This window comes from Mauremys mutica, chromosome 20 (assembly GCF_020497125.1).
Source record: "Mauremys mutica isolate MM-2020 ecotype Southern chromosome 20, ASM2049712v1, whole genome shotgun sequence".
Taxonomy (NCBI): domain Eukaryota; kingdom Metazoa; phylum Chordata; order Testudines; family Geoemydidae; genus Mauremys; species Mauremys mutica.
Genome location: NC_059091.1, coordinates 19718474 through 19733225, shown reverse-complemented (window position 1 = coordinate 19733225; position 14752 = coordinate 19718474). Strand labels below are relative to the sequence as shown.

The following is a 14752-nucleotide window of genomic DNA, read 5'->3' as shown; positions in this document are numbered from 1 at the left end:
ATATAGTAATCTGGAATGATTACTTTATGAAGGTTTAAGAGTACATTTAAAATATAAAATCAGTTTAGAAATACGGATTAAGAAAATGTAAAACAGAGAAGAGCTGCATCATGTATTCCATAATATGTAACGCTGTATTCAGCAAGACAGCTGACTCACCCTTACCACAAAGTTTTCGCAAATAAATGTCTGACAAACTTCAGGGCCTATAAAAAAGCTGTGACAGACATTTTTTATTCCAAAGTTTAGTGCTTTTAATTAGGTACCTTCGGCATGTCCATTCTGTATGAGGGAGAGGGTACAGGGGTCTCTGCAGGGAACTGTTACTCTCCGCCATTGTGAGGCAGGCCAGGCGTCTTGTTATTCTTTCTGCCTTGTCCCTCTGCCCCCGCCCCCGCCGGGCTGCAAGCTCAGGCTGCCGTCGGGCATAGGGGCACCAGTTTAAAAATACTGCATAGGGCTCCATAAATCCTAAGGACGGCCCTGGGAGTGCCAAAAAGTGGTGCCCTGGCTCGGCAGGGAGGAGCCACCTTCCGGAGACACCGGAGAGCCAGCGTGTCGGCTTGTGGGGGCAGTGAGCCCCAGCCATGCAGGAGCCGGCGTGGCACAGGGGGGCAGCAGCCTTGCAAAGGCGGCGGTGCCACTAGCGGGGAGCAGCCCCGCCCCCCACCCCTCCTGCCCAGGCTGCGGCCTTGCACCCCCCTGGGGGGCTCCTGCAGGCTGCAGCAGATACATGCCTGCAGAGGCGCCCGTGCGCCCCCAGCTCCCCCCTCGCTAGGTTGACCAGATGTCCCGATTTTATAGGGACAGTCCCGATTTTTGGGTCTTTTTCTTATTTAGGCTCCTATTACGCCCACCCCCCGTCCCAATTTTTCACACTTGCTGTCTGGTCGCCCTACCCCTCGCCACGCTGGGGCTCTGCGGCTCCCAGGCGTGTGAGCCACCAGCAGGGCACAAGGGCCCTAAGCCTGCTCCGGGAGGGGCAGCGGTGGCGGCTCACACTCCTGGGAGCCGCAGAGCCCGAGCGTGGTGAGGTGGGAGCTGGGGGGGCGCACGGGGGCCTTTGCCCGCATGCATCTGCTGCAGGAGCCCCCAGAAGGCAGCTCCTCCCTGCCGAGATGCTGCAGCGGCCCAAGCCTGGCAAAGCCAGTGAGTGGACTCGGGGCGGGAGCCGTCGGGGTTGGGTGGGGAGGGCTCACAGGGGGGCTGTGCAGGGGAGTTCAGGAGGAGTTCAGGGGGAATCTGGTCTTGGCCCCTGTGGTCTATAAAGGCTCATTGGGATTTGCCCCTCAATGACCCAATGTTACCGGGGGGACGGGCGCAAGGTAGAAGTGTTGCCTAGGGTGCAAAATATCCTTGCACCGACTCTGCATCCTGGTCCCCCCAGGTGACTGTGGAGGACCAGGTACTCGAGACCCACTACACACTAACCACTAGATCTCACTCCCCTGCCAGAGCCGGTGATAGAACCCAAGAGTCCTGGATCTGAGCCCACCTTTGCTCTAACCACTAGCCTCCACTCCTCTCACAGAGCTAGGGATAGACACCAGGAGTCCTGGCTCCCAGCCCCTTGTGTACACCACTAGCCCCTTCAGAGCAAGGGACCAGCTCCCAGCACCCTCCTCCCCTCAGGACACCAACGCTAGTGCTGCCTCATTATCTCCATGACGGAGGGGAGAAAGGAGTTGTAATGTTGAATTTGAAAAGCGATGGGGGTTCAGTGAGGCTGGGAGATGGTGGGGGCCCGACCCAGGCACTGGGGAATGCGGGGGGGAACATGCTTTCACTGGAAGCAGCAAATGGGGGAGAGGTGCTGGTATACCTCAGCAGAGCTAGGATCTGGGTGAGATTCAGCCCTGGGCAAAGGGCCAGCACAAGAGCCCTGTGACAGGTTCAGTCACAGAAATCCCCTTGGGACTGTCACCTGATGCGCTGAGATTATCTCTGAGCCCATTTTCCCTGCCAGCTTGGAACTCCAGAACCGTGTCTTGTTGAGCCAGACATGCTAGCCTGCTGCAACACAGACCCAGGGTCTGGGCCACGCCACCATAGCTGCAGACTTTAACCAAAAACTGCTTAGCAGATCACCTATCTCCAGCACTTACTCTGGGTTTATCAATAAACAAAAGTGATTTTATTAAGTATAAAACAGGAGTAGGCAACCTATGGCACGCGTGCTGAAGGCAGCATGTGAGCTGATTTTCAGTGGCACTCACACTGTCCAGGTCCTGGCCACTGGTCCGGGGGACTCTGCATTTTAATTTAATTTTAAATGAAGTTTCTTAAACATTTTAAAAACCTTATTTACTTTACATACAATAGTTTAGTTATATATTATAGACTTATAGAAAGAGACCTTCTAAAAACGTTAAAATGTATTACTGGCACGCGAAACCTTAAAATAGAGTGAATGAATGAAGATTCGGCACAGCACTCCTGAAAGGTTGCCGACCCCTGGTATAAAAAGTAGGATTTAAGTGGTTCCAAGTAATAACAGACAGAACAAAGTAAGTTACCAAGTAAAAGAAAACAAAACATGCAAGTCTAAGCCTAATACATTAAGAAACTGGTTGCAGGTAAATCTCACCCTCAGAGATGTTCCAATAAGCTTCTTTCACAGACTAGATTCCTTTCTAGTCTGGGCCAATCCTTTTCCCTGGTACTGTCCTTATTAGTTCCAGCAGGCATCTTACGTGAAAAGCCAGGGCTTTCTCGTGATTGGGACGCACTTTGTTCTGTTCCACCCCTTTTTATAGCTTTGGCACAAGGTGGGAATCTTTTGTCTCTCTGGGTCCCCACCCCTTCTTCTCAATGGAAAAGCACCAGGTTTAAGATGGATTCCAGTATCAGGTGACCTGGTCACATGTCCTGTGAGACTTCCAGTCTTCACTCTTCCAGGGCTGGCCCGCATGTACCCCGGAAGGTTTGCAAGTAAACAGAGTCATTTACAACCAATTGTCCTAGTCAATGGGAGCCATCAAGATTCTAAACCACTCATTAATGGCCCACACTTTGCATAATTACAATAGGACCTGAGAATTATACTTCATAGTCCTAGTTTCAGATACAAGAATGATACATTCATATAAACAGGATGAACACACTCAGTAAATTATAAGCTTTGTAATGATACCTTACAAGAGACCTTTTGTATAAAGCATATTCCAGTTACATCATATTCACACTTACAAACATATTTTTATAAAGCATATGGAGTGCAACGTCACAAGCCTGACAGGTTTATGCGCAGGCCATGAATGGTGCCAAGGCCTCGCAGCAGGAGGATGAATGTTCGCAGCCAGGGGAAGAGGGGGCTGTTTACACAGTGGCAGCCCTTTCACAGATCCACCTGTAAGAGAAACTACAGGGTTCGTCGTTCCACAGGCCAGTCTCCCGCAGGTGGGCGCAGTCCTCGTCACCGATTCCATTCCTGAGCACATTATTGGGCTCCCCTGTGGTCCAGTACCTGAATGAGAAGAGAGAGACAAGCCCTCAGAGCCCTTAGCCCGCTGATTCCCTGTCCAAGAGGAGATACACCCCCATTAAGCTGGGACCTACCCTTAGTGTAACCGAGAGCAGCCCTGGGGTTCATTTAACTTATGCTCAGGCCCAGTGGGGTTCTGGGAAGCTTAGAACAGCCAGAGCCCAGCAGGGCTCCAGCCCCACCCCTGCACCAGGGGCTGTTGTGCCAGCTCTTCTCCAGCCCCTTTAGGCTGGCTATATCCTGGGCGAGGGTGAGGGAGGAGATTAAATCTCCTTCAAAATCCATTGATGCTGCCAGAGCAGCATAAAGAGCCCTTGAGCAATGGAGTATTGGGCTCATTCCATTGACTTTGGCCAGAGCTAGGGGGGATTAAAGCAAGTAGAGGGAACAATATGGCTGCCCATGATGCCAGGCTGAATACTCTCTGCATGGAGGGGAGTGGGGTTGAACAATTTGCCCCCAGTCTCAAGGGTTTGTGACATTCCCCCTAGAGGAGACAGATCTTTTATTCTGAAGTATCCAAATGAACGTGGGGCCAGAGACAGCATTACCTGTTCACAGGGCAGGCATCATGATTGGACCACTAGAGGATAACAACCTACTACCAGCTAATGGCATAAGTGGGGGAGGGCTGCACTGTTGAAGGCCCTGGTGCAGGGGGACAGGCTGCTGCCCACACACGCCATGGCTGCACAGGTTTCCCCTTGTCATGATGTCTCAGACCAGACCAGCCTTGGAGAGACCCCTCTGTAGGCTGAGAGGGGTGCTATGTCCCTGTGACCCATTCCGTCCTCGGTCCCTTGGCTGTGATGGCCAACGAGCACCCAGTGCGATCTGTGGATGCTTTTCCCACTGGGAACGGGGCTGAGATGCATCAAGCTCGTTTCATACAGAGGGCACCCAGCAGCAATGCCATTTGGTCACTAGAGACCTGGGCCAGATTGCAAACAGTGACCTGCGGGGACCGATAAAGCCTCGAATCGTTCAGTCCTCAGGGCATGAAATCAAACCCAAGTGGCTCCATCCCTGGCCTCAGCCTTGCAGCTCCTGAGGTAGAAAGTGCCTGCAGGAGCAGGGGCAGCTGGGGAAGGCCAGGGCAGGAATGGGAGAGCAGAGGATCGCCCCATGCTTACGTAAATACCGCAGAAGTGTTGTCCACCCAGCGCCAGGTGCCTTCAGTCCCTTGGTCGGTGAAGCCAATCCAGTGACGAATGGAATCAGCTTTAATATCCAAGTAATCCTAGAGAGGATGACACAGAGAACTGAGTAGTTAGAACTGAGGCCAGATCCTGAGGCGTCTCCCATGGCAGGAACTTACCCCAAGGGATGACCTGGGCACTCAGTGCCGCATATGCCAGAGGAGGAGGCAAGGAGCCCGATTCTCCTCTCCCTCCAGTGAGGGTGTGGGGGATGGAGAGACGTCAGTGGAGGAGCAGGGGTTGGCGATGGTCTCAGCCTGGGGTGGGGAGAGGAGGCCCCGAGCCTGGGGGATGGATGGTGTTGGAATGGGAGGGAGGGCATTGGGTCCTGCAGTGGGACAGAGGGGGCTGTGGCATAGATCACCCACACACCGCACCAAACAGATCCCAACCCTGCCGTCAAACTCGGGCACAACCCAGCAGGGGAGGGTAATGCACAGGGAGTCCAGGAGGGCCTGTTGTATTCATTTAGCTGGAATATACGGGCCTAAGGTGTTAGCAGAACCCGGCCATTGGCCGACATTAAACAGCGCTAACCCGGCCTGCTCAGTTTCTTTAAAAACCCTTTTAACCTTTGATCAAAGACAAAGAGAAGAGGGAAAACCAGGGAAAGCCTTCGAACGGTAAAGCACCGAGCCAGGCTTTCAGTCCGCCAGCCTCCCTTGGGCCCGTCCCCTTTGAGCTGCAGAGTTTTTACAAGGAACCCGCCCCCGTTGTGTGACAGGCTCTTCCCTGGGCCAGATTAATCATTTGTGAGCCCTGGCACCCGGACTGTGGCCCTGCCCCCTGCTCCGCTCGGCCGCAAGGCCCCACCCCTGCTCAGCCTCTTCCCCTCCAGGGCCCCCCCCACCGCTCGCACGGTTGGGAGGGAGCGGAGTCAGCGGCAGGCAGGGCCTCGGTGAGAGGCCGGGTGGGGATGGGGCGTTGGCGCAAAGTGTGGGCGGAACACAGGGGGCAGGTGTGATGAAGTGGGAGGTTTCTTGTTTTTTCGATGGTTTGCATGCAGAGCGAGTGGGACTCAGTTTCCCTGGGTGTTACTGGTTTAACGAGGTGAGGGGAGAGGGAGTTTGTTGTTACAGAGGACCGGCGACTGAACTTGGGACCCCGGCCAATGGCCTGGAGAATGGACACCCCAGCGACTGGTGACCTGGGGTTGTGGTCACCGGGAGGCCCAGCTCAGAAGTCGCAGCCAGTTCTGGCCAGTGGGAGGACAATGGGCTATGAAGAGAGGACCCCGTGACCTGACCAGCTGGTTCCAGCCAGAGGACAGGAGATGAGAGGAGGCCCAGGCAACCCTGCTTACCTGGAGAGAAGACAATGGACAGAGCCGGGGCTTGGGGGAGGTGATATCGGAGGCCCAGCTGGGAAGCAGGGGGACTCTGGGCTGGAGAGAGAGAGCAGGCAGAGCCCACCTGGATGCAGGGGAGACTGGGATGTGCTGTGCTGAGGGAGGCCAGGCCTGAGGGCCCTGAGTGTTTCCTATGCCATGTTCAGACACTCAATAAACCCTCCTGTTTTATGCTGGCTGAGAGTCGCTCCGGTCTAGAGAACAGGGTTGCATTATTCCCTCTGGGAGTGGATGCCCTGGGGGTCCAGAGCACGTGGACTCCCTGAGGGGGCCCACGGTGAGAAACAGGTGTGCTAAGGCTCAGAGATATGCGGTTCCAGGAGCTGGAGAGGTTTAATCCCTGAGAGAGACTGGACCCCCGAGAAGGGCTGTCACACTGAAGGGGATTCCCCCCAGGGACTCCACGGGGCCAAGAGAGGGCACGACCTGGGAGTCCGTGACAGCAGGGCCACAGTCCGGGTGCCACGGCCCCTTCTAAGTGTGGGCCCGGCACCAGTGTAAACCCGGCACTGTCTCTTAGATGGTCTCAGAGCTGGTAACAACCATCCTGCTGCTGAGACAGGCTGGAGTGGCTGTTGTTACAGTCCGACCTGTTTCATCCCAGCTGGTGGTTGGGATTAGCTGGAGCCGGTAGAGGCAACATCATCTGGGTCCTTCTCTCCAGCCCCATCTGGTCAGGATGTCTCAGGCTCAGGATGACAAAGGTCTTGGGTCCCAAAAGATGTGGGGGAGGGGAGAACCATGATGGTGAAGCTCGTTCTAGAAGCCTAATTTTCTCCCCAAAGACTCTTTCAGGTCCCCAAAAGGGAGCGATGAGTGGAACAGCCCATCCCCTCATTCCTTTGACCACCAAGTAGGTTTAATCTCCAGCACTGGATTCACTCCTTTCTGGTTCCACACATTTCTTGTTTGCCAGGCGTGATCTGAACCCAGTCGGTGAGTTACAGCAGGAGCCTCTTTGGTTTGGACTAACTCCGTCTGTCTCCCGTTTGGGACCTTTTCCCATCAACCCTGGTTACTCTCGGTCATTGTACCATCTCAGGAACGCTCACAAACTTTTACAGCTGCGTTCACAGTGAGGGTAAATTTGTCAGGCCAGTTATTCCGACCGGGTGCAGCAGGAGATAAGGGTGAGTGTTACAAATGCACCGTCCAAGTTCCCCTTTCCAAAGGGCCGTTACACTTTGAAAGTGACTGTAAAAAACCTGCTCCCAGATGGGCTCCCTCATCCCTGTGGGTATCAGAGCCAGAGCTGCTGGCTGCAGGGACTAACCTAAGCCATTCCTGCTTTTCCCTCCCATACGCCCAGCAGAGCCAACCAGGGCCTGGTCTGGTTCAAGCCTCAGCAGAATTGTCACCCAAGTTCCTGTTGCAGGATCTTTGGGCTGGATCCCCAGCTGTTGTCAACCGGGATCACACGGATAACAGCTGCTGTGCACCAGCCAAGGTGCTGGCCCATTCCTGGCACTGGAAATCACTGACCAAAGAAATACATTCACTACTACAGGTGCCGACTCTGTGGGTGCTCTGGGGCTGAAGCATCCATGGGGAAAAAACAGTGGGTGCTAAGCACCCACCAGCCACCCATCCATCAGTTGTTTGGCCACCCTGCTGCTGATCAACTGTTTGGCAGCCAGTGGGAGGTGGTTAGGGGAGGGGGCGGAGCAGGGGTGGGATGAGGCGGGGCAAGGGCGGGGTCTTGGGGGAAGGGGTGGGGCAGGGGTGAGAATAGGCGGGGGGAAAGGCAGGGCCTTGGGGGAAGGGGTGGAGTTGAGGCAGGGTCGAGGTGGGGCACCCACCTGGAAAAATTAAAATCATCACCTGTGGCACTACAGTCAAGTCCTGGCTCTTCTCTCCCAGCAGACACCCCTGGGCTCTGCAGTCTGGTGGGAATCCACCTCTGGCAAGATAGTTTCGTGTTCCCAGCGCCCCAGGGAGTCTGACTATCCTGCCCGGAAACCTCCTCTCTTATCTGCCAAGCAGCTCTGCTTTCTGAGCCCTCCTCAAACCTCCCCACCGTTTGCTCCGCATCGTCCCTTCTCTGTGCTGCTGCCCCAAGTCCCTCCTGCCCCCGCTGGGCAAAATTCACCCCGCTGGGCAAAATTCATCTGTTTGGTGCTGTGTGTGGCTAGCCCTTGTCACTGCTGGAGACCTGGAGTCTTGCTCCAGCCCTGCCCCAGGAACTCCCACCGTTCCTTTCTCCCGTCAGGCCCAAACAGCGCCAAAGCCTCATGCCGGCCCTCTGCCCAGGGGTCATTACACCCCAGGGAGAGGTTGGGCTGAGGGCTCGTACCTGCTCCCTTTGGTCGTTGATCACCACCAGATCAGCATTCTGGGCTAAGCAGGAGTTTCTCGCTGCCTCCCAGGTCTGGTTAGCCTGGGAGAAAAGGTAGCACCTCCCTTGGTCCTGGTCCCAGCCCGACTGGCACCAGGGAACACCTGCCGCAGAGAACACAGCAGAGAACACAGCTGTGAGTCCCTCCCCCAACGAGGGGCCAATCCCCTCTCTCACATGCCGATGAGGGGCTGATCCCTCCGCCCCATGTGCCATGAGGGGTCAATCCCTCCCTCACACGCGCCGATCAGGAGCCTATCCACCTCATCTCACGTGCCAACAAGGGGCAGATCCCCCAACCCCATGTACTGACGAAGGGCAGATCCCTCCCCCTCATGTGCCGATGGGGGGGCCGAACCCTGCCACGCCAGGTGCCGATGAAGGGCTCATCCCTCCCCACCACATGGCGATGACGGGCCAAACCCCCACCCAACGTGCCAATGAGGGACTAACCCCCCACCATGCGCCAACGAGGGCCCGATCCCACCCTCCCCACGTGCTGGCCAGCAACCAATCCCTCTCCCCACATACACTGCTGAGGGGCCAATCCTTCCCCCCGCAGACACAGAGCACAGGCCAGACCACAGCAGGTGTGGGTACTCCACAGGAAACCTAAGCCACAGGTGAAAGCAGAAGCTACAGGCGGAGACATGGGGCACAGGCAGCCCCTCCATCCATCCTTATGGGCTCTGCTCTCATAGGGCGAGTGGCAGGGCCCCATTCCCAGGTCCGAGCCCCCACCCCTGGCACTAATGGGGGATTCTGCAGCCCCACACCCCAGCTAGGGGGGACCCCCCACCCCAGCTAGAATGTGACACTGCATTTGGATTCTCCCCACTCTGCTCTCACCTGCTGTGCTCCTCTGGATTGTGGGGCCAGGGTCTCCTGGCTTGGTGGGAGAAGGGGTGGCCTGTGAAACTGAGCATGGCCTGACTTGCATCCGACGAAGTGGGTATTCACCCACGAAAGCTCATGCTCCAAAACGTCTGTTAGTCTATAAGGTGCCACAGGATTCTTTGCTGCTTGAGCATGGCCTGTGTTTGTCTCAGGGCCATTGATAGGATACACACACACACACACCCGCAGGGTGCTGATCACCCCACTTCCCTGCACCCCAGAGGGTGATGCTGCAGCACCCCAACCCTGCCTAGTGCCTGATCCCCACCTCCCTGCATCCCTAAACCAGATCAAGACTTTCCAGCATCTTTCTCCCCCACCTCATCTGCAGGCTGAACCACTCCTGATCCCTACATTCCTAAACTGGAAGGAGACACTGCAGCACCCCTGACCCCTGTCCCTGCTGGGTGCTCATCCCCCTCCCTACGCCCCATGTGGTGCCATCCCTGTTCTCAGGGCACAGGCTGGGACATTAAGGAAAGGAAAACTAAGAACATTCAAGAGGAGCCCAGCGAGCTCCTCCCATTTACCCCTGACCTTACCTGCCGGGCCCCCCTTGGTTGTGGGGCTGGGGTCCCCGGCCATGTCTGAAGATGGGACCATCTAAGAAACTGAGCAGGGCCCCAGTGTGAGCCTCAGGGACATCACCCGCCTCTCCCAGTGGGTGGGCTGGCAGCTTCTCAGGCCGGTCTGTCAACTCTGTCAAATCCCAGCGAGGGGCTCCCCCAGCCCATTGGGGCTCTCACCTCCTTGGGGGCAGGGATGAGCAGGGTTTGGGGAGGGGAGAATCTCAAACCCTAATAATAATAATGCCTCCCCCTTCTCATCAGTAGAGCAAAGAAAGCCCTTTGTGAAGGGGGTAAGGCTCATGAGCACCATTTTATAGATGGGGAAACTGAGGCACAGGGCATTGCTGTGACTTGCCTAAAGTCACACAGCTGGAATAGAATGCTGGTCTCCTAGGGCTTAGTCCCATTCTGTCTCTACTAGTCCATGCTGTCTCAGAAGGTGTCTAGCTCTCACCAGACCAGCTCTGGTGGGGGTAGGGGGTCTAGGTCATGGTGGCTACTCACGGTAGAGGAGGTAGAGGAGGACCAGGGTCATCAGGAGCAGTTTGATGGCCACGATGATCAGGGTAGGGATCACCAACTGCCGGTTCGTGTGGGGGGGATCTGGAAAGGGGGGAAATGGCTCTGATAATCCTGTCCTGGCCACACTCTAGATTTTACCCCACCCCCAGCACTGAATGGGACACACTTTCGATCAAGCCTGACAATAATTAAAGGGGCAGGGATCTGTGTGTAGCATCTTTAGCTAAAAGAGCTTTTCTCCCCGCTGTGTCTCTGGCATTTGAGTTAAATGTGCACCCACAAAAATGAAAAGGATGAAGCCAAAGGGACAAACTCTGCTCCCAGTTACACCAGTGTAAATCTAGCCTGAAGGCAACAGTGTGACTCAGGATGTACACTGGTGTAAATGGGAGCAGATGTTGGGTCAAATAGTTTCCAAACCTTTGGAGGAAAATAATCACGTCGCTTGCCAGGCAGTGAAGTTTCCCCAGGTGTGACCCTGTCAGTCCTGCCAGCTCCCCACTAACCCTCGGGGCTTCCAGGGATGGTAGGGTAGGTGAGACCCCCATTTCTGATCTGGTTTTGAAAAGAGGAAAAAAACAAACTGCTTTTTGAACTTTCTTCCAGCACCACAAAGGAGCAAAAAGGGAAGGAACCCAACTGCCACCCCCAGGAAACGAGCAACACACGGAGCAGCAGGTTCCTCATCAGCCAGCAAAGGAGCTGGTTTGTCTCACCGCAGAGAGGGGACAGACCCCATCCCATGTTCCTGGGTCCTCCTGGTCCTGCTGAGGTTCTCCAGGTGGGTTGGGCATCTGCTCTGGGTCCCCTTGGATCTCTCAGTCATGCAGGCGTCTTCCCCTCTGGGGCCAAGGGTAGAGGACTGGGTGGGTGCCCCGTGTGCTCTGCTGTTATCTCCCGCTGGGCTTCCTGCCCCATAAGGCAGTGGCTTATACACGCATGACTCTAGTAGTCCCATGGTGTGGCCTGCGTGGCAATGTCAGAGCACCGCCCATCACCCTACCTCCTGCGCGGGGCGGTGGTGACCCTGAGTGAGTCACGCCTTCAAAAAGGGAAGAGCCTTGCTAGGTCCCATCTGGTCCATCGTCCCAGAGCAGGACTGTTCTCCCCAGGCTAGTTTTAAAGCTAACATAACCGGGATCAAACTCTGGACCTGTAGCAGCGATACTCAGAAGCAAATTAGCACTCAGCATTACCCAAGAGAGCCACAGTAGGGTGAATTCATGGTTTCATTTGCTGTAGGACTCTATAATCATATTTAAACAGTATGTCAGTTTTATACATATTTGTCACAGCACAATGACTGACCAAGTATCACTATTTTATCATCTACAATTGGTTAATTACATAGTAAAAGCATCCTGGTAAGTTAATAACTTAGACTGGTTCATAATTATGGAAGCAAGGCCTGAAGCAGCTAGTGATGAGCTGCAGGGGGTGGGGAGGAGGTTTCAGGGCCAGATGGTCTTTACATAAACACACCTGCTCGGCCTGGGTATCCAGCAGACAGAGCTGCATTGCCCACATCATCCGTTTTGGCTGGTGCTGGGTTACAAATCACTTTTCAATGCACGGGACTGAAATGTTTTTATCCTGATTGTGAGAGGAACGGGCAGCAGAACTGTGCTTAGCTGGCCCTGACTGACGGGGTCCCCCTCCGCCGAACTGAGCTCACAAAGCAGGGGGTTCAGATGCCAGAGCCCAGTGTTGAGGGAGAAGGGCCAGGGCTGGGCCAGGCCAGTTTAAAGATAGAGGTACCTACTCTCCATCAGGTCCACGGGCTGCTTAGATCCGTTGTGGGGCACCATTTCTGTGGAAGGGCGGCTCGGCCTGCGCTAGCGGTGAGATTCCCCCGCTGAGGTCACAGTAGAGAGGCAGGAGGCAGCAGAAGGGGACGGCACAGGGCCAGTGGCGACGGAGCAGATGGCACAGTGTGGTGAACGGTGACACGAACAACAGCAGCAGAGTGAACGACAGGCAGCAGCAGCAGCGGGCAGTGAAGGCGTTGCTCAATTCCCTCCCCCCCCCCGTGTGAACGCACGTGAAGGCACCGCTCTGGGTCTCCACAGACCAAGGACAGCAGCTGTGAGTGGGGTGTGGCAGAGGGAGAGGGGAGTGCGTGTTAAAGGGACATCTGTTTGTTGGATTTTCACACCATGGTGAGAAACGGAGGCAAAGGACACGGCCCAATGTCCTCTGGGGTGGGAGTTTTGCTCATTCAACCGTGTTTGAATCATGGTTGTGGGGTTTCCCCCAATTAATGCCAGGTTCCTTCCCCCTTTTTATTAAATGTTCTCTGCCACACACAGACTCAGTGCTCGTGAAAGGGGAAGTGTTGCCTCTTACAGGCGCCCCGAAGAGTTTGATTTTCCCAGATTACTGGGTGGGGGCTGTGGATATTAAACCCGGCCCTGGTGGCTGCCGACTCCAGCTGGCAGAAGGGCACAGTTCAATCACACCGTGTTTTTCTGAGTAAGGGTTGCCAGGTGTCTGGTTTTCAACCAGAAAGTCCGGTCGAAAAGGGAACCTGGCAGTGTCCGGCCAGCGGTGCTGACTAGCCCCTGACACTCCAGTTAATCGCAATAAGGAGCCTCCGCCACCGGGGGCAGGACGAGCAGAAGCTGCTGGTACCTGGAGGAGCACATGGGAACGGGGGAGCCGGGTACTGGCAGCTCCCCTGTCCTGCCCCATTCACTCCCTGACCGCAACTTCCCCGCCCCCATCCTGCCCTACTCACCCCCAACCCCAGAATGCAGCTCCCCCTCCCCCACCTTACCCCACTCAGCCCCCGACCCCCAGAGCATGGCTCCCCCTCCCTCATCCTGCCCCACCCACTCACCCCCAACCCCAGAGTGCAACTCCCCCTCCCTGGCCCTACCCCACTCAGCCCCCGAGCCCCAGAGCATGGCTCCCTCTCCCTCATCCTGCCCCATTCACCCCCCAATCCCCGAAGCATGGATTCCCCTGCCCTGTCCTTCCCACTCACCCCCCAACCCCAGAGTGCAGCTCCACTTTCCCCATCCTGCCCCTCTCACCCCCAACCATGGGGCAAGGCTCCCCCTCCCCCATCTTGCCCGACTCACCTCTTGACCCTGGAGCATGGCTCCTCCTCCCCCATCCTGTCCCAATCACCCCCCAGCCCTGGAGCAGCGCTCTCTTTGCCCCGTGCTGCCCCACTGACCCCCCCCACCCCATGGCCCTGGAGCATGGCTCTTCCTACCCTGTCCTGCCCCACTACAGCCCCCGACCCCCAGAGCATGGTTCCCCCTCCCCCGCTCCCCCTCCTCCACTCACCTCCCCACTGCCAGAGTGCAGCTCCCCCTCCCTTGTACTGCCTCACTCACCCCCCACCCCTGGAGCATGGTTGCCCCTCCCCTGTACTGCCTCACTCATCCCCCCCAGGCCCCCAGAGCATGGCTCCCCCTCCCCCACTCACTCCCTACCCATGGAGTGCAGCTCCCCCTCCCCCATCCTGCCCCATTCACCCCACATCCCTGGAGTGCGGCTCCCCCTCCCCCATCCTACCCCATTCACCCTACACCCCCGGAGCACAGCTTGAACGATGGGTTGCCAGGTGTACGGTGCAGAGGTGGAAGGCAGCAAAGTCTTTAAGTGGGTGGATCCGTTTGGAGCCGGGTCCACCCTTGCCCGAGGGCTGGGCGAGAGGAAGTCACCCACGTGCGAGGAAAGGGCCACCCACTGGGACTGCTCTGAGGGGAATCCAAGCCTCAGCACCTGGATCTCCGAAGGGTTTCAAGCTCCGGAAATCTGAACAGACACCAGCCACTGCCCCAAGCCTGGGGTGCCCAGGCTCACTCTCAGGGCACAGACGTTCCCTGTAGCTCCCCCTTCCGAGCGTTGGACCCAGCTGTCCACCCCCCTCTGGCCACAGCACTGACCCTTCAGACTCCCCTGTACTTAAACCAGCCTCCCCCAGAACTCCGCCCAAAAGGTGCCACGCTTCAGACCTACAGTTTAACCCTCTCTGGGACACGCCTCTGTTGAGAAGCAGTTACACACGCGCGCACACACATGCTCACAGACACACACACACACACACAAGCTCTTTGTTCAGTCTATCAGCTTTATGTTCATTATATTTAATCATGTAAAGCCCAGGAGAGCACAACTCACACAAAGCAACGAGAAACAGGGTGGGGGGGTGAGGTTAATATCTTTGACTGGACCAACTTCTGGTACAAGCCTTTGTGCAACTCTGAGCCCTTCTTCAGCTATGGGGAACGAAGCAGAGCGAGCAAAATCCAAGCTGGCACAGACCGTTAAGCAGAAGGGGTCATACGCGGTGGGGGCGGTCACTGGAAATGAAGGGGGCAATTGGGGGGGTAGAGTGTTATGCATAAAGGGTTTGAGGTGGGCAGCACGGTGTGTTACCAAACG

General features: G+C 56.2%; 1 protein-coding gene across 2 annotated transcripts; it reads right to left on the bottom strand.

The window, feature by feature from the left end:
* Nucleotides 1–3113: 3113 nt before the first annotated feature.
* On the bottom strand, nucleotides 3114–11982 carry LOC123353461 (C-type lectin domain family 10 member A-like). 2 transcript variants are annotated; one of them, XM_044994563.1, is made up of 5 exons: nucleotides 11837–11982; nucleotides 10337–10435; nucleotides 8325–8470; nucleotides 4618–4724; nucleotides 3114–3466 (listed from the first exon to the last, which is right to left on the bottom strand). In XM_044994563.1, exons 2-5 carry the CDS (start codon nucleotides 10365–10367, stop codon nucleotides 3319–3321), a joined length of 432 nt encoding a protein of 143 aa, XP_044850498.1. In that variant the 5' UTR covers nucleotides 10368–10435; nucleotides 11837–11982; the 3' UTR covers nucleotides 3114–3318. The 2 variants fall into 2 exon arrangements, with proteins under 2 accessions (XP_044850498.1, XP_044850497.1); XM_044994562.1 differs by lacking the exon at nucleotides 11837–11982 and adding an exon at nucleotides 11071–11387.
* Nucleotides 11983–14752: the final 2770 nt, after the last annotated feature.